The sequence below is a fragment of the Eptatretus burgeri genome, chromosome 4, assembly GCF_056783735.1.
Source record: "Eptatretus burgeri isolate ZD-2024b chromosome 4, Ebu_testis_v1, whole genome shotgun sequence".
In the NCBI taxonomy this organism is placed as follows: Eukaryota; Metazoa; Chordata; class Myxini; order Myxiniformes; family Myxinidae; genus Eptatretus; species Eptatretus burgeri.
The window spans coordinates 80,307,982-80,327,615 of NC_140964.1; the positions used below are offsets into that span (position 1 = coordinate 80,307,982).

The window sequence follows — 19,634 nt, forward strand, 5'->3', positions numbered from 1 at the left end:
GGGTGAAAACAGTAACCTCCGATCTTCGATGGCAGAGGTTAACTATCAGAAAATTGTTGTTTTAGCTGTAGCGTGGTATGAAATCTATTCCCGTAGGATTTTTGTGCTAAAATTGATTATTTTGCTTTATCGGGTTCATTTCGGGTCTTACAATCGCAAAATTATGGAGGTCAAATTTTCCGACCCCTCGACCCCACCCGGGGGGGGGGGTGGCATTTTTGTTCCGGAACCCCCCTGACTGAATCCTTGCTTTTCTCCACTAATAATTAACCGATTTTTACGATTTTAGGGTCGTTTTAGGGGCTCTAGATGATGCTGAGTCTTCTTATGACATTTGCGAAGCGACCGGAATTAGCTATCACCGACTTCTGGTTCGATCGACATTGCAGTCAAGGTAATTATATCATGGTAGAAATAAAGCTTGTCATATTTGTGTCCATTTTTACAGGTTTTCGGGCACGGGAAAACGTTTAGTGCAGTCTTTTTTGCTATCAGACTGTCCTGTCACGAGATATGGGCACTTTAAGGACAACCGGTACTGATAAAATGCTCAAGAATTCAACCATCTCTTGATAATATTTACATCATATTCATTTCCATATATTCAGCTGTATTTAAAAAAAAAATACACATTGCATCTTATTTCTAAATGCAAAAGCAATTAGTTACTGTCCAAACAAGCTTTACATGATACTTTTTATTACAACTGTTTCCATCATTACAACTATTAATTTGACACCACAATAACGTATGGGCCGCCGATTCTCATGCAAGAGGGTCCCGACATTACGGACTACCAGACGATTGTGCATTTATTTGCAGGCTAATTAAATAACAAGCAGTTCTACACTGGTACTTATGAAATCGTCAACTTGACCTCTGACCTTGTCTAATAAAAGCTGTCTCGAGAGAAGGTAGCGACGCAAACCAGAAGTTTCTACGATGATTCTGTACCAAACCATCAAAAATCGAATGTTTGACCTCACTGTGACCTTGACCTTTGACCGATTTTTGATCTAAATCTAATCAGCGCTTGCCATCACCCTCCTGAATCGCGTGGTCTAATTTGACATTGGTAGCTTCTTCCGTTCTCGAGTTATCGTGCCTACAAACAAACACACAGAGGACGGAAGTCATCAATATATTTACGAAATCTAAAGATTTCGTAAGTAATAAGTCTTGGCGCAAATTATGTCTGAATCAGCAACAATCATCTCCTGAATCAGAATTAATGTCCACAGAGTCTTCATGTTCGGAGTCGTCATGGTTTTGATTTCCACAGTTCTGTAGCTACCACAGTGTTTTACACCTCAAGACATGGCGAATACAAATACAGCTCTCTGGTCTATACTCTCGTCGGCACTGGCAGGCGATCATTTCCATCATACCATCTGGTGCTGGCATTCCCTTCATCCAATCTATGTTTAGAAACCCATCATCACCTTTTGTCCAGCCATGCCCTGCTGGATCAGGTATATCAGGATTCCTCTCTAAGCTCCGTCTCCATACCCCAGCCTGATAGTTGGCACGTCTTGCATGTTTCAACAGACTGTCCTCGCATGGAGGAAGAAGGCTGGACTCAACTTCACCTCGTTTGGCGAGAAACATTTCATATCTCAGCTCATTCACATGTCTTGTGTTTGATGAAGGTGCATAGAGAAGACGTGTGAAATTCTGCAGAACAGCGAACAGTTCATCTGAAACGTCCCATGTCGCTCCCAGACTGGCGAAAGTTTCCTGAAACTCCCTGCTCGACTTTAGCCTATCCAACGAAGGCACTTACTGTGTCACACCCTGTGAAGGCATGCAGTCAGATTAATGCATCTGAAATGTCAGTGCCAAGAGAGTCTCTGAGATTTTTTAATATCCATGAACTGCGTTCTGGTTTTGGTGCCTCGCTTCTGGTACATACGACTGGGGATGTCCTTCACAAATGACAGACATAGCACAAAGACATCTGTGTCTTCAGAGACAATGAATACACTTGAGTATCCATTATCTGATGCATGTTTCGCATGCAATAGGACCCGCGTGTCTGCTTCTTCTTGTGAGGAAGAAAGCTCGTGGACTTCGGAACAACCATCACTGGTTATCTTCCAACACTTCTCACCACATGCTACATGCAGTTGTTTGTTGCCAACCATCGCTCTATTGCTGGATGATTTCCATTCTTCGACAAGGAACTTGATCAGACTTGTTTTGTTATCGGCTTCAGAAAGGAAGTTCCGCCACTTTTATCTTGTGGCTAGCTATGATTGTCCTAAATTTGACACCCGTTCCTGAACCCCTGTTGCTCCTCTCGGCATCCTTGATTGATGTCTCAAGATACACCGAATACCACGTCGATCTTCTGGCTTTGGCCACCTTCGTTTAATACAAGCTTAAGAGCAGACTTTGCAAGTTCAGCAAGGGTTTGGTTGCTTCCATTAATTTTCTGAACGACACTCATTCCATCAATGACGCAGGCAGAGAGATTGGGAAGAACCTCGGCTGGTGGCACATTCTTTCCAATATTGTTCAAGAGTCTGGCTTTATCTGTCTTTCGCAGCGATCCGTCCTCATTTGCCAAAGCCCACGGCAAGGGTCCGAGTGGGTAAAGGCGCATGCCTTCAAACCGAAAGGTCACGGGTTCACATCCCGGTGGAAGCATCTGATTTTATATCAGTGCGCCGCTACTCACGGTTAGATGGGTACTTCCTGAGACCCGCAGGAAGGAAACAGATGCTGTTAATGGCTAAACATGGGCCTCTCGGTCCATCGGTTAGTGGGACTCATCCCCCCACTTCCACCGCTTAAGGTGCTGTCACACCTTGACGATTTAGCCACCGTATGCCGACTTAAATTTGTCTAAAAAAATGTTTTTTTTTAGTGTAAAAAAAAAATAATAATAAATTGTCAAACGCTGGCACACGTCGAATGGGTTTGTTTTGTATATGGGTAAATTTTGTATACATTAAGACCACGCTGAAAAATACTGCCATATGTCGTAGTATGCTGGCTTTCATCGTTGTACTTTGCGGTTGTCCTCAAATTTTAGCATGCTTGAAATTTTACGACGTATGCCAGCGTATGACACGTTCTGCTACGCTGGCCATAAGTTGCAGGCACGTTATGCGATCGTTGACACATGTTACTTGTAAGTTACTCATAAGTCGAAACGCGTCGAGGTAATGATTAGCGTTCCCTAAACGTATTTATAACCTATGAGTAACGTGTTGTAAGCACGTTACACGATCGTTGACACACGTCGAGGCACGTTACTTGCAAGTTACTTACAAGTCGAAACACGTCGAGGTAATGCTTCGCGTACCCAAAACTTATTTCTAACCTATGAGTAACGTGCTTTGAACCTATGTGTAACGTACCTCCAACGCATATTGACGTATGCAGACTTATTTGATTGACGTCTTCCGGACGACCAGAGAACTTACTAAACGTGTTTCTAATTTACAGCTATCGTATAATGGCGTATTGGCAGCGTTTAAACAAAAAACAACAATAACTTCCGATATTTCGTCACATGCCGTTACGTCACGTCTGATTGCCTCTTCAGTTTGCTCATGTCTTATTCTTTGTTCCTCCTCTGTGAATATTTTCTGTTTGAGGATATTGTCATGTCGACGTCGAAACTTAAAAGCAAATGTCCGAATATATTTTAAAATTCGTGATAGACTAAAAATAATAATAATAAAAAACAACAACAACAACTTCAGATATTTCGTCACGTGCCTTCACGGAGCCAATTTGAAAAAAAGAAAATGTGCCTTGACGGAGAAAATAAGTTTCGGGTATGCTAAACATTACATTGACTTGTTTCGACTTATGAGTAACTTACAAGGAACTTGTGTCGACGTGTGTCAACGATCCCATATCGTGCATACAACTTCTTCCCAGCGTAGCGGAACGTGTGAGCCATACGGCGAGTACGTCGTAAAATTTTCAGCATGCTTGAAATTTCACAACGTACTAGACGTACCACGAAATATGACAGCATACTTCATCGTTTTTCAGCGTGCTCTTAACGTATACACAACTTACCCATAACGTATTCGACGTGTGCCAGCTTGGTTCGGCAAATTTTTCATTAGTCGGCATATGCTGGCTAAATCGTCAAGGTGTGACTGCGTGGTTGACACTTTCAATTTTCAGGCGGTTATTATTTAAATCGGCGTGCGGCAGGTTTTTAACAGGCTATGCCACGAGTTCGTCGGCGATAAGTGCAGCGCGCTATGCCTAAGTTAAACTATCGTTGGGCATAGGTTGTGAATGCCGACAACAGGCTAATCATTCGTTGGTATAAGTTATCTATAAGACACGAAACGTTCTGTGCCCGTTACCAACACGTTATGAATAGGACCAAAACTTTTAAAAGAAACATCAAAATTTCAGCGTACGCCAACGTTTTACATACATTTTTATACGTTGCCATTGCTGGCTAAATCGTCAAGGTGTGACAGCGCCTTTAGGCACAGCATCTGGGGCAAGATGTACACCCAACAAATGCCCTGGGACGCATGCGAAAACCCGGGCTGGTGTGTATCAATACACACCAGTCCTGAGGGATTGCGAATGCATTACAAATAAATAATAATAATCACTAAGTCACCAGATTTCTGACACTTATGCACATTTAAGCACATGCTCTGCATGATGGGATACTAATTGAATTGCAATAAACAATAATATGACTTATTACACCAACTAAATGTTGAAGACAAGAACATAATTCTATACTTGCATCTTAAACCGTCAATAATAACTTAATACCAGCAACAAACAACAACACAAAATTGCGCGATGTTACGTGATGACATACTATTTCCAAGAAAGTGTCGCGTCATTGATTATTTTAAAAAGTTATTATTACTTTTGGCAGTGGTGTTGTTATGAATTTCGAACATTGGGGGCTAATGTCGCACGAATATTTTTTTATATTAAATAAATAAATAAACCTACTGATTAATCAATAATTGAAGCAATTACCATACTTGATGTGTGTTCCGTTGGGTTACGTTTCATTGAAACATTGGGGGGGGGACACATTAAGTGGGGGGTGTGTCCCTCCCCCGTCCCCAGGACATTTTGAGCGTCAAACACTTCATTTCCTGCATTCTGGTGAATTTTTACCACCAATTTGGCATCAATTACTCACTCAACTGCATTAATTTCTCAATACTTCATATCAAGCCCTTGCAAGTTGGCTTCCTTGGATGATGAGAAATCTTAACATCTTCATTGACTGCAATGTCGATCGAACCGGAAGTCAGTGATAGCTACTTCCAGTCGCTTCACAAATGTCATAAGAAGAGTCAGCGTCATCTAGAGCCTTCAAAACAACCCTGAAATCATAAAAATTCGTGAATTATTAGCGGAGAAAAGCACGGATTAAGTTCGGGGGGTTCCGGAACAAAAATGCCCCCCCCCCGGGTGGGGTCGAGGGGTCGGAAAATTTGACCTCCATCATTTTGCGATTGTAAGACCCGAAATGAACCCGATAAAGCAAAAAAAAAAAATTTTTGCACGAAAATCCTACGGGAATAGATTTCATACCACGCTATTATGCTAAAACAACAATTTTCTGTTTGTTTTGTAAATATGACTTTTTATTTGTCGTTTGCTGTGGAATGCACATTTTGCAAAATAAAGGAACAATAACCGCTTTATTGTCTCACAGGGTTTCTACCATTCACATTCTGGACAGTTAAGACAAAATAGGTCCCTAATTTATGAAGTAGTAGTAGTTCCCTTGGTGGCAATAGGTGAGATTTTTAGCATCAGCAAAATTTCATGACCTTTTGACCTGTGACCTAGTTATTGAACCAATTGTTTCAAGTCACATATCAATTTGCAGAGGGGTATAATATTGACATTTTGAGTTGTAGTTCGTGAGGCCATGTTTGTTGGTTGTAAAGTTATGATAGATTTTGTTTCTCGAACCCCTAAGAATTTGACAAGAATTTGTCCTCACCTCATCATGTTCAACGAGTGATAACCACCAATAAGCTGCTCCTTACAAAGGTCTATCACATCAATTTATTAACTACAGACATAGGGCTATTAAAAAAAAAAAACACCATGGGAATTTTCCTGCCCAGGTGATACCAATCCGTCACATTTCGGGGTCTGGCTCATGGACTATATCTCTTATCTTCCCCCATCCAAAAATCATGATCCTTTCTACCCCCATTGATCCACCCCACACCCATCTCCTTCAAATTCCCTGCTTTCGTTCCTGAAGTCCCTGTCGTGTCGGGACCTGAAAGTGCCTGTCGTGTCCATCTTGTTTACCCTGTGTTTCCCACCCCATCCCTCTCCCTTCCACAGATCTCATGTCTCTGTTCCCAAATGTTTTGTCCTTCCCTCTCCCACCCCTCTTATCTCCTGCTCCCCTTGTATGTTCTGTGTGTTAGCTCTCATGCAAGCCTTGACATTTGTACCAAAAAAAAAAATTAAATTGCCTTGTAGGTAGTTAAGAGTTCAGGTGTGCAAATGAATGACTTTGCACGACGGAAGATGCCCTGTCGGCAGCTGTCTTTGGGGGTCAACTTCAGTATGTGGTTTGCCAAATAAAGATCATGGTTGATAGTGAGGCCCAAAAGTTTGAGTTGCTGAGCATCTTCAAGAGGTTTGTTGAGAAAGTAGATAGGAGGGTTTGCCAGATAGTCCTTCCAGAGAGAGGGGGAGATAGTGAGTGTGAGATTTGGCAGGATTGAGAGACATATTCCAAGGGTTTGACCAGCTTGTGATTTTTATCAAGGTCTGCACAGAGGGAAGAGGATGCCTGCCTATCTGAAGGATGGGGGATGGTATGGCAGAGGGTGGAGTTATCAGCAAATCGATAAAGCAGAGCATTTGTGATTTATTTTGACAATGAGTCCAACAAATTATTCAGACCAATGAACCCCTCCTCCTCCAACTCTCCACCAATTGCAAAATGCCAACAAAACTACAGTCACTTGGAGGGGAGCAAGATGCTGGTGGTGAACAAGCATGATACAATCTCAGGCACAAGTGGGGGACTGTTAGGACAGTAAGGGGAAACTGGGGATGAAAGAGTGCATCCTGCAGAAATGTAAGGGGAGGGTGGGGGAGAGGACATTTCCTTTCATTTTGTGTGTAGCACGTAGCTGCTGCTGATTTGCATCATTGCTGGGGTGTGTGATGTAGCTATCCTACCCCCCCCCCCCCCCTGGAGGTTGCACCAGGAATTTGTTCATGGTGCTGGCATTAGCTCGCCTATTCTTCACGAAAGACACCCTGGGATCTTTAACATTCACCAATTAATGTTCACGGATGGGACACTCAATTTAAATAGCATCCATTCTCAGAACAGCACACACACATATGATCCTTCTCCCTGCCTGCAAAACACTCGTATGCCAGTTTATGGCTGTGTTCAGATTCAAACCCATGTTCGACAGCTCACAGGTGAGTGTGCATACCTTTAGGTTATACTGCCAGCCCTGTAATGGATATACGAACCACAACAAAAATCTTTGAATGCTTCTGTATGCTGATCACTGTTTATGCATGGGGAAACAGGTGAGCTGCTTTAACAAAACAACCAAAAAAAATACCACCACAGAAAAGAAAACAACCTTGGTTTACACTTGTAATTAATTTGTACTCCAGAAACTTGGGATAATAGGACAGAAAAATCAAAGGAGTGAGGGTGAAGAGGAGAGGGGAAATGTATGGGATCCATCCAATGGGACCATATTCTGCACAGAGCATCGGTGCTGCCAATGCAGTCTCCTGGGCTATTGTGCACAATCCTGGATGGGTCACCACAAATGTGGGATGGGGAGTGGAAATTCCACCGTTTTGCATACATAATTAGTAGATACCCCTTGATTTGCTGTATTGTCGACCTATCACTGCAGGACTTGCACGTAGAATGTGTAGTCACAAAATTCACTGTTTTTTGGTTGACATTCAACAATGTGTTTGAGACTAAGATTCTGCTCTTTTGTTTTCTGTGCAGGGTTTGAGGACTATGTGGAATGAGCAGAGTGAAAATGCCCCAAATAATGGTGACAGCAGATACTACCCGCCATGGCGAGAGGTGTCAAACAGTGACTGCACATACGGTTCGAGTACTCGTATCAATGGCTCCATGAGTGACCGCATGGGCTTAGGCTGGAATTTATCATCCTATGCTGACGACGTTGCCATGTTGAACAGACGGTTCTGTTTTGATATGACATCGCCGGATCATATCAGAGTTTTTCCACGAAAGTCAAGATCCTGCTCTGGTCTGGATAAAACTGTTCCATTATTGCCAGCATGCTCCGATTATGATTGTGATGATTACAATACTCAGAATGAATGGGAAAATCTCGAAAAAAGTTTTGAATCTTGTTCAACAGAAAGTAACTTGAGCAAGAGTTCTTCTTCATCGAAGGACAGCTTTTGTTATTTTCCCAAAGTTACTGCAGAAGAAGGTAAAATAAACTTTTATGATTTTCCCACGATGGATGGACCTGAGCATTTGAGAAGCAGAAGTGGCAAAAGTGAATATTCTGTATCGTGTGAAATGCTGGGAAGTCACGAATCGGAGTCTTTGATGAAAAGGGGTTGTCGGGGTGATGTTGATGTTTTATGTGAAACGAAATATTATTCTGCTCAATTCAATGCACCACAGATGTCCTTTGAGACTCACAAAGCAACGCTGTATGAAACTCTGGAAGGTGGGGTGATTGATGAGAACTCTGGAAGGTGGGGTGATCCGCCTGAAGATGTATCTTCCTTCTCTGGTTCTGTATCATCTGTTTACCTTCCTTGTGACCCCTCAGACGTGATACCTTGCAAATGCCTCTCTGAGGTTAGCGATGATACAGATTATTCATGTATGGGTGGTTCTGGCAAGGTATTGCCTTGTTGTGAAGATTATGAATATGGTATCCCTGCACCTGTACTTGTAAAACGTCAGAGAGGAGTGAAAGATCAATCGGGAACATGTGATGAGCTTGGAGACACGCAACCCTTGGATCTTTTTCTCTCCATAAAAACTCAACCTAACCTCGTCTCCAACATACCTGCTGATTTGGCAGAATTTTCTGATCATTTATGTGATTCCACGCAACCAATTTTTGGCTCCAGAGGCCTGTTGGAAATAGGAAGGCATGATGTGGTTGTGGAGGAAAGAAACGCTGAGGTATTTGCTAACACTGAAAACACGAGCTTACCATCCCGTCCTGTTCAGTTACGTGATTGTGAATTGGATGAGAAAACTTCTGAAAAGACCCTTCATCTTCACGATGCATCGATCTACTCTCCAAACGTGACATTGCGGCGAAAATTTAAACGGGGAATGTGTAATGCTGCTGAGGATTCTTCACGCTTGCCTTCCGGCACAATGCTTCGCACAAGTTCTTCAATGCAACGTCAAAATGAAAGTCCTTTGCTGACTTCTTCCAATATGTCCGATTGTGATGCTGTACGAGCCAGCAATGCTTTTAATTTCACTGGAACTGTTCCTTTAGTCGATGGTGATGGACCTCACAAACTAAGTTGTAGTCCTGTTGAGAAAATGCCATTAAATGAGAATCTTTCTCATATAAGCTCTGATACTGATGCTCTGTCAAGCCAACTGGCTGTTGATTTCATGCAGCTTAAGGTGAATACATCTGGAAATATATGGCACAGTGGAAACCACAAATTTGACTTTCAAGCTCCAGATCACAGTGAAGAACTGCAAGCCAGGTTAAAATTTGATGAAAAGGATGATGATTATGAAGACGTCTTACTGCTGCAACCAAAAAAGGAATCGATTGGGCACTGCCGTTTCTCCCTCATTCACCCCAACCTGCGCTCAGATGGTCAAGTGGATTGCAACTCCAGGGCCAGCTGTTCAGATGCTTCCTCATGTGCAGACCCTTTGGGTGACTCTCACTCCTATTTTGTGGTCCCTTCATGGGACTTGTCTTCTTCCTGCACTACCCGTTCGGACAGCTCCTCCTCCTTCTGCACCGGCCGTTCGGATGGCTCCTCCTCCTCCTGCACCGGCCGTTCGGACGGCTCCTCCTCCTCCTGCACCGGCCGTTCGGACGGCTCCTCCTCCTCCTGCACCGGCCGTTCGGACGGCTCCTCCTCCTCCTGCACCGGCCGTTTGGACGGCTCCTCCTCCTCCTGCACCGGCCGTTCGGACGGCTCCTCCTCCTCCTGCACCGGCCGTTCGGACGGCTCCTCCTCCTCCTGCACCGGCCGTTCGGACGGCTCCTCCTCCTCCTGCACCGGCCGTTCGGACGGCTCCTCCTCCTCCTGCACCGGCCGTTCGGACGGCTCCTCCTCCTCCTGCACCGGCCGTTCGGACGGCTCCTCCTCCTCCTGCAACGGCCGTTCGGACGGCTCCTCCTTCACCTGCACCGGCCGTTCGGACGGCTCCTCCTTCTCCTGCACCGGCCGTTCGGACGGCTCCTCCTCCTCCTCCTCCTGCACCGTCCGTTCGGACGGCTCCTCCTCCTCCTCCTGCACCGGCCGTTTGGACGGCTCCTCCTCCTCCTCCTGCACCGGCCGTTCGGACGGCTCCTCCTCCTCCTCCTCCTCCTCCTGCACCGGCCGTTCGGACGGCTCCTCCTCCTCCTCCTCCTCCTCCTGCACCGGCCGTTCGGACGGCTCCTCCTCCTCCTCCTCCTGCACCGGCCGTTCGGACGGCTCCTCCTGTGCGAGCCAGGCTTGCAACTTCGACTCTGCTACTCGTCCCCATGCTGAACAATTACAAGACAGTTCTGTTAACTCTTCGAACACTACTTTTGTGGATTTCATGAGCTGTGATGACAAGTTGGTCAACCTATGTACAGGATCTCAACATGAGAGAAGCTTTGGATTTGGCTTCCAAAAGAAGGGTGGACTTGAGTGTGAAAGACATGGGGAACCTGTCCAGACATTGAAGGCAAAGGACAAGGCAGAAGGTTTGATCAACTCTCCAAGTGCAAAGAATGCTGCCACAAGTTTGTTGAGGACGAGTAAGAAATTGGGAGTAGATTTTATTGATGTATCTTGGAAGGGGGATGCATCTCTCTCTCCGGGTGGACGGCCGTTGATGGATTCACAAGGTTCAAAAGTGCTGGAGTTTCTTTATGAAGATTGTGTTGAGGAAGAAAGGTAGAGATTGCTTTGTTAGTTCATCATCAAACACTTTATACACGACGAATACTCTTTATATTGTTTGTCTTTGAACAGCTCTTTTATTACATAACTAGCAAATCTCACCCACTGTTTCACTGACGGGGAGTACTCAAGGGGGGGGGGGAGAAAAAGAGGGGGAAGAGAGAGAGAGAGATAGAGATGCAGCTGCACTATATAAGGAGGGGGCACAGCGAGGATGGGACACAGCGTTGCGGCCCCTTGCAAGTCAAGGCATGGTTGAGCAGGCCAAATAATATGGTGGCTTCAGACCGCAGCAAGGTAACCCAGGATATGCCTTAAGACCCCCAGAGAGCGAGGTGGCCGAGGATGCGCCTGACGAATGATATAATTAAATATGGCCGTTAATTATCTTCAAAGGGGTGTTTAAATGAACCCAAACACCCAATTTTCACTTGTGCATTTCCTTGGAGTTTCCTTAGCATGCATGCAAAGTTTCAGGCTGTCATGGTTTTGAAATTATGGAGGACACACTTATTTGTGTAGATGTATTTCATTACTTAGCCTTTAGGGGGAAAAAACAAAATACTTGCAAATAGTGCTTTTAAAGTTTTTTTTTTTTTTACTTTCTGAAGTGACATTTAATTTGATTAAAAATGAAGACATTAATTCATGCCGTTTTTCATTTTGTCTCCATAACTGCCAGCTATGAAAGTTCCATGAGTCAGGCACTAGTTGAGAGACGTTGTCTCCCAATCGGTGTCTCGCGCGCGAGCCTTTCTACAACTGCCACAAGCAATTGCCAAAATGATGACAACTGCCTTGAAAACACAATAATTTATGACTGGAGAACCATTTCCAAACGTACCCAGTTTGGTAAGTGTTAACATACTGTTATTTGCACAGGATTTCGATAATCACCCTGACTTAACCAGGCAGGAGTCAAGTTTCCTTATTTTTTTAGATTGTCCTCTCCCAGCAAGAAAGGCGAGCAATCCTGAACTACGTTCGCAAATCCACGTGCCATTGTTGCCGTCTACCCGTGACGTTGTGCTTAATCAGGCTCGGCGCAGACGTATCGGGACGCAATCTCAGAAAACTCATCCTCGAGGTATTTTGTAGCATGAAAATTCTTGATGTTCCTTATGACATTAACTGTTGCATAAGTTGAGTGGCTCGTTCTTGGTGCAATTTTCTTCAATTGATTAATTAGCAGCTTGTTTAGAAGGTTATGTTAATGGGCAACAGTGATGCGGGACATTGTAAGGTGAGCTGATTTGATTTGCAGATGCTGTCATGGCTGGTGGTGGTAAAGAGTAGTGTCAAAAGCAGATGGCTGTGATTCTGTGCTCTTCTTTCAGCAAGGGCTCATCGTGGTGATGTCCAAATCAGCATGGAGTTGGCACGAGCCTTGCACTCTGGTACTGTGCCTGACTGTCGTGCACTGGATGATGCGTTGGCTCGAGAATTTGACACCTCATTGAGTGTATTTGCAAAGGCACGGCGTGGGGGTCAGGCGAAATGCTGCTTCAATTATCTCTTGCTTGACTCAAGGTAATATATGGGTACTAAGTATTGAGTGGGTGTTGCTGTGTGTTGTAGTTTTGGAACTTTGTTAGTATGTGTTCGTAAATTGATAGGACTGCAAACAAGCCTGGTTTTTATTTATTTTATCTTAAACAAGCTAAGCTCATGGAGGAGCCAGACAATTAAAGGGCAGCAAGTTCACAAACTACTGAGATGGAAGAGAGGTAAGGTGGGGTGGGGATGGGCAGAAATAAGGGCAGAATAACACAAAAATAGTAACAATGCCTGGAGATTAACAAAATGGGAAATAATCATCGTGTGTAGAAAAGATTATTGATATGCATGAGGTAGTGATGGGTAGTCCCCCCAGCCATCGATGGGCTGTACATTTGAAGGACAAGTGAGGAAGAAGAGACAACCGACAATCCACATTCGGGAGAATAAGGGGATGAATGAATGCAGGTGGGCAACGAGACTGGATTTTGGCAGGGGGTGCAGGTGAGGGTTTATACAGGAATGTGCAACCTTTGATGACTTTTGGAGGGTAGAGGTAGGAGAGGGTTGGAGGAGCAAGGCCATGTGTAAGCTTCTATAAAATAGAGCACACCAACCTGTTGCTGGTGGGAGAGTGATAGTCCCTGGGAATCTGCATCTTATGTTGAGCTTAATGGTATGGAAAGCTTTGTTGATCACTGCCTAAAGGTGAGCAAGCTGGAAAGCTGGGGCAACCAGCCAAGGGTGGGGAGGAATACTCCATGGAAGTCCATATGAAAGCCTTGTACACAATGATGAGCTTGGTGTGGCACAGGAATGCCTTAGTTGTCTGGAGGATACTCACATGGTTAACATCCTTAAATTCACGATGCTCACCGAGACAAAAACATTGCCAGATATTATCTTCTAATTGACATGTATGTTAATGAACTTTGGTTCAACACTCACATTTTCTGGACCAAGCAACTCATTTTGGACAATGAAAAATGTCTTAGCGCAATATTTAATGGTCCTTGATGTTGTATTTCTCCCAAGCGGTATGTTTGACCATGGACAAAGAGACTGAAATGTTCTGAGAAGATTTATTCAAGAACTGACATGAAACAAAGAAGAATAACTTACATATCAGACCTTATTATAGCACAAGCAAGTCCTGGACACACACACACACACACACACACACACACACACACACACACACACACACACACACACACACACACACACACACACACACACACACACACACACACACACACACACACACACACATACACACATATACACACACACACATACACACATACACACATACACACATACACACATACACACATACACACATACACACATACACACATACACACATACACACATACACACATACACACATACACACATACACACATACACACATACACACATACACACATACACACATACACACATACACACATACACACCTACACACATACACACATACACACATACACACATACACACATACACACATACACACATACACACATACACACATACACACATACACACATACACACATACACACATACACACATACACACATACACACATACACACATATACACATATACACATACACATACACACATACACACACACACTTAAAGTATCCACAGAATCATGACGACAATGTAAAGGCAATGTATCCAGTAATGGTATGAACTAATTTTCTTAAACACCTGTTGTGTTGCATATGTATGATGAATTGATATTAACATTTCACAAGTCTCAAATTACCAATACTGTTATACTTGTGCTCATGAATAGTACAAAAAAATCGTTAAATTTAGAAACGATGAACTACTCTCATCAGATGATGTAGGAATCCTCAAAACGATTCAAAATACAAATTGAACCTCTATCCTAGTACCTTCCTATGCACTAAACTTTTATAACTTGCATTTAAAAAGTCATCCATTCTTTGCTGATGAGTACTTACAGCTATTGCAATAATAAAAAACTTACAAAAAATATAAAGATAATATCGAATATAATAGCATACAAGCGATTTGGCAGGAAATTGTTAATTGTAACCTTTTATACAATACCGGTCAAAAGCTTTAGAACACCCCCATTTTTCAGTTTTTACTGAAATGTAAGCAGTTCAAGTCCAGTGAATAACCTGAAATGGTACAAAGCTAAGCGGTAAACTGCCAGAGGTTAAAAAAAGTTTAGGTTACCAAAAACTGAAAAATAATGTAAATTTCAGAGTTGTTAAAAAGGCCCTTTTCAGGGAAAGAGTAATGGGTTAGCAGCTGCAACTTTTTTTGCAGCAATGGAAGTAAATTAAGCCTTGAAAGTTGATGCAAACAATTCTCAACTTTTGTTGATTAGTTACAAACCCTCTGTCTGTCTGTATAACAGCAGTGTTGGAACCACCAAGCTCTATAACACTATGAGAGAGGTCATCGGCAGCTAGTGATTGTCCGCATCGCGGGGTCTGCTCAGCATCCATGTTTAGTCCTTTCATTCACGCTAATTCTGTAAAGAGTTCCATACTTTCAAAAGCACAAGCCTTCTTTATAGAGGCTCCTTGAATGTGTTATCACTAATTTACAGAACTAGGACACCGCCGGCCCACATGATCAGCCCTGGGATGGTTTGTTTATGTGTTCCGAGAAGGCTTGGGTCGAGATGGCTTTTTGTAGCGGGGGTTTCCGCAAATCCACCAAATGACTAATTTTGAAGGGAAGTACTTCATTCGGAGTCGAGGGGATTACCTGAGTATCGATGAAACCGCACGTTTTAGGGGTGCAATATGTACTCTTCCGTGGAATTGATGTCGTGTCCATCTTCGTGATGCCATATTTCTGCTATAAATTGTCATGCATGGGACGCTATGGTCATCTGTTTCAGTTAACCCGTTGAGAGTTAAAACTGCATGTTTCGATTTAAAAAAGAAATAACATTTCTGCATTTTGTTCAATAATTATTGTCATTTTGTCGCAATGGTGTACTGTTGTGCAATAAACTGCAACAGTCGATGCAAAGCTGGGACAGGGATTAGTTTTCACAGGTAAGTCTCCCGTATTATTGATCGTCGATTGATTTTTGAAATTGATTCACATTATTAATCACCACATGATTCATTTAGTTTCTATTTGATTCACATATTCTTATTTAGGTATTGATTCTATCATCAAATATAAGTTAATTTTGCACTAAATGACAATGTATCACACATATGACCTCAGCCGCCGTGGTTTTACAGTCCCATTCCTGTTTTACAGGTTTCCTAAAAGGTGCGAAAAAACTCATCCCTTCAAATCTAATTCCATATCGCATGTTCCTATTCATTCTCTTATGGGAGTCTGGGCTAAAAGGACTAAACATGGATAGCAGGCTGACTGGCTGGTGAGGACAAATCAGTAATGTACAGGGAAGCTGGTGGACTCTCTTGTGGTGTTGTAGAGCTCGGTGGTTGGAACAGACTGTTGCTACACCCTCTGAAGCATTATTTGGACAATATTGCACTGCAGGAAGTTGTATATTGCTATCATCATGGTGAGAAAAAGACAATTAACAAAGGAAGACAGACCATTATAACCCTTATAAGTGAAGGTCTTTCCTTTAGAGAAATTGCAAAAAAAGCCAAGGTGTCAGTGAGTACAGTTTCCTACACCATTAAAAGGCACTTGGAAACTGACAGGAAGAGATCTAGCAGACCCAAAGCCACAACACAATCAGAAGACAAGTTTCTGAGAGACAACAGCTTGCGTGATGGGCGGCTCACAGAATAGCAACGTCAAGCACAGCTTAACACTGGTCGAAGTAAGGAAGTCTCAGTTTCAACTGTGAAGAGAAGACTTTGAGCTGCAGGTTTGACAGGTCGAGTGGCAGTAAGAAAGCCATTGCTGAGATGGCAAAATAAGAAAAAGAGGCTTGCCTGGGCCATGAAGTACCGCCAGTGGACTACTGAAAACTGGAAGAAGGTCTTATGGACCGATGAATCAAAATTTGAAATCTTTGGTTCATCTCGCAGGGTTTTTGTTCGCCGTCGAGTAGGCCAAAGGATGGTTCCTCAGTGTGTGACACCAACTTTCAAACATGGAGGAGGAAGCGTGATGATCTGGGGCTCTTTTGTTGGATCCATACTCGTCGACTTGCACAGAGTGACTGGCACCCTGAACCAAAAGGGCTTCCACAGCATTTTGCAGCGCCATGCAATTACCTTCTGATCTACGCCTAGTTGCTCAGGGGTTCATCCCACAGCAAGATAACGACCCAAACGTTATATATATATATATATATATATATATATATATATATATATATATATATATATATATATCTTCTTCTTCTTCTTTCGGCTGCTCCCGTTCGGGGTCGCCACAGCGGATCATCCGTATGATCCGCATAGTGATTTGGCACATGTTTTACGCCGGATGCCCTTCCTGACGCAACCCTGGTCGCCTCTTGCGACACAGGGATCTGGTACACCTATTTTAACCGGGGTATACACCGGCCCAGTATACTGGTACTCATTTCGCCGACCTCGGGAGGATGACAGGCTGAGTCAACCCCCTGATGTATTAATTCAGTGGCCCAACGGGGCTTGAACTCAGGACCTTTTGGATCCCAAGCCGCTGCCCTAACCACTGCGCCAACACCAGGCTTATATATATATATATATATATATATATATATATATATATATATATATATATATATATATATATATATATATATATATATATATATATATATATATATATATATATATATATATATATATATATATATATATATATATATATATATATATATATATATATATATATATATATATATATATATATATATATATATATATATATATATATATATATATACACGCCTAGTTGCTCAGGGGTTCATCCCACAACAAGATAACGACCCAAACATACCTCCAGAACTACCTGAAAAGAAAAGAACGAGACTAGGCTTCAAATCATGGAATGGCCAGCACAGTCTCCAGACTTAAACCCCATCGAACTGGTTTGGGATGAACTGGACAGAAGGGTGAAAGCAAGGCAACCTATAAGTGCAACACATTTGTGGGAACTTCTGCAACAGTGTTGGGAAGAACTTTCCAAACAATATTTGATTTCCATTGTTGAAAGAATGCCACGAGTATGTTCGGCTGTTATATCTGCAAAAGGTGGCTACTTTGATGAGTCAAAAATTTATCTTAAATTTTGTTCAACAAAACAATTCCATGATTTCTTTATCTGTAATTGTTTATTTGTTTTATGCTTTAATTTCAGAGTACATTGAACCATTAAACTGCTTAAATTTCAGTAAAAACTGGAAAAATGGTGTTCTAAAACTTTTGACCGTTAGTGTAATCAAAAGGTAACTAACCGTATCTACAACCTTGAAATAAGTATTGTTCGAGGAACGTTGAATCCTCCCATAATTTTCAAAGAAATTTCGCTTCACAAATGAAGAAATTAAACATAAAATACCAGCTTCTTAAGATTTACACTCGTAAAGCATTCATTAATGTCCGTTCACCTTATTTGTCATATCGTCGACCGAGAATTAACAGGGTCTATCTCACATTTCATTCAAATTTAGAAGAAGTCCATGTAGAAGGGCAACAGAGGAAACTAAGTAAGATTATTTTATATAACCTTTATATGTACCTGTTATGTAACACACGATATGAAAATAAAATGTTATGAGATAGCGGCAATTCCACTTTGAATTTTTGATTTCATTTTTCTCAAACCTTAAAAAAAGTGTAGTTGCACCCTGTTAATTCTCGGTCGACGTTATGTAAGACTATATCAGTCAGCCATTCCCATTCGACAAGGTGCTGGTGCAAGTGCAACATGGTAATAAAATACCATAGCAACATCCATATTCACAATGAATCGTCCTCGTCAGATGATGCATCGTCATCTAGAGTCTAGACCATGCACTATTTCAGTTGCAGTGTTGGCACGTACGTCCTCGTCAGCTGCACACATGCACAGTTAAGTGCAAGCAAGGTTATTTTGTCGACAAGAACATCGAGCTGAACAATTGCTGTTGCTGCATCCACAATTGACAAGTTGAATTACAATTACTCCATCAGGAGGTGGTGGCAGGAGTGTTGCAATTGGGCTGTACTTGCCATCGTCAAAGTACCATCCAAAGACCTGATGGTGGTGGAAGGTCAGGTTTAGGCATAATGTCACAACAATCAACTCGTGCAATATTCTGCAAAAGCTCTTTCACAAACCTTTTGTAACAAGAGAAGTCATGGATACCATTAAGAGACAGGGTATTTAGGTATGCACGATGTAATTCAGCAATGGATATTTTGGGACCCTGGTGAAGCAAAAGATTAAACGAGCAAAACAAATTTGACATCACCGATTACTTTTCTCACGGATTCAGGCAGAAAAGAATTACATTGTTCAGTTTGACTCTTCTCTGTGCTCGATCTTCGTGGTACATTTTTCACAAAACAAGGAAGATGACACCTGACATCTGTGGCGAACATCACTCCCATCTATAGCTGTACTCACCTGAACCTTCCATTTCACATTGTTTGAAGCTTCTACAGCATATTTCAGCTTTCTACCTGCATTGTATGTGGAAACTTCATGCAAAAGCAAAGAATTGGCAACAGTTTGGTAAAAGAAAAGCACAGTTGGTCGGTTAAATGCTTCAAAATATGACCTGGTGCTATGTTATGATTTGTTATGTTATGTCCATTCGAGCTACAGATGTTAATTTTTGGCTTGGTGGCAATCTTGGACACATCTTGGATTTCAGAAGGTAAGGGTACTCAGAAAAATTGCAAACATTCCTAATTCTCATTTGGGAGTCCTAAGCTTATGTAAAAATGCATGTTTGCAAATTTTAACTTGCAGTGCACATGTGATGACATCAGCATATTCACTAAATGACTGTCCAAACAAGTGGATTGGGTAGTTCGATTTTTTTTTTTTTTTTTTTTTTTTTTTTTTTTTGTATACCTTGGTCGAGGCTCGTATGAGAGCTAACACACA

The 19,634-nt window shown here is 42.4% G+C and overlaps 1 protein-coding gene across 7 annotated transcripts in view; it reads left to right on the plus strand.

Moving 5' to 3' along the window:
* Positions 1-19,634, plus strand: part of ANKLE1 (ankyrin repeat and LEM domain containing 1) — a 69,874-nt gene that overhangs the window by 36,703 nt on the left and 13,537 nt on the right. For 5 of the 7 annotated variants that reach the window (XM_085878922.1, XM_085878923.1, XM_085878920.1 and 2 more), the window contains 4 exons: positions 7,985-11,106; positions 11,795-11,964; positions 12,053-12,199; positions 12,450-12,642. In XM_085878922.1, the coding sequence (XP_085735048.1) occupies positions 7,997-11,106; positions 11,795-11,964; positions 12,053-12,199; positions 12,450-12,642 (3,620 nt within the window). In that variant the 5' untranslated portion in view covers positions 7,985-7,996. Of the gene's footprint in view, positions 1-5,520; positions 7,429-7,984; positions 11,107-11,794; positions 11,965-12,052; positions 12,200-12,449; positions 12,643-19,634 lie in introns of those variants that run through there. The other 2 variants (XM_085878918.1, XM_085878917.1) reach the window with 2 other exon arrangements.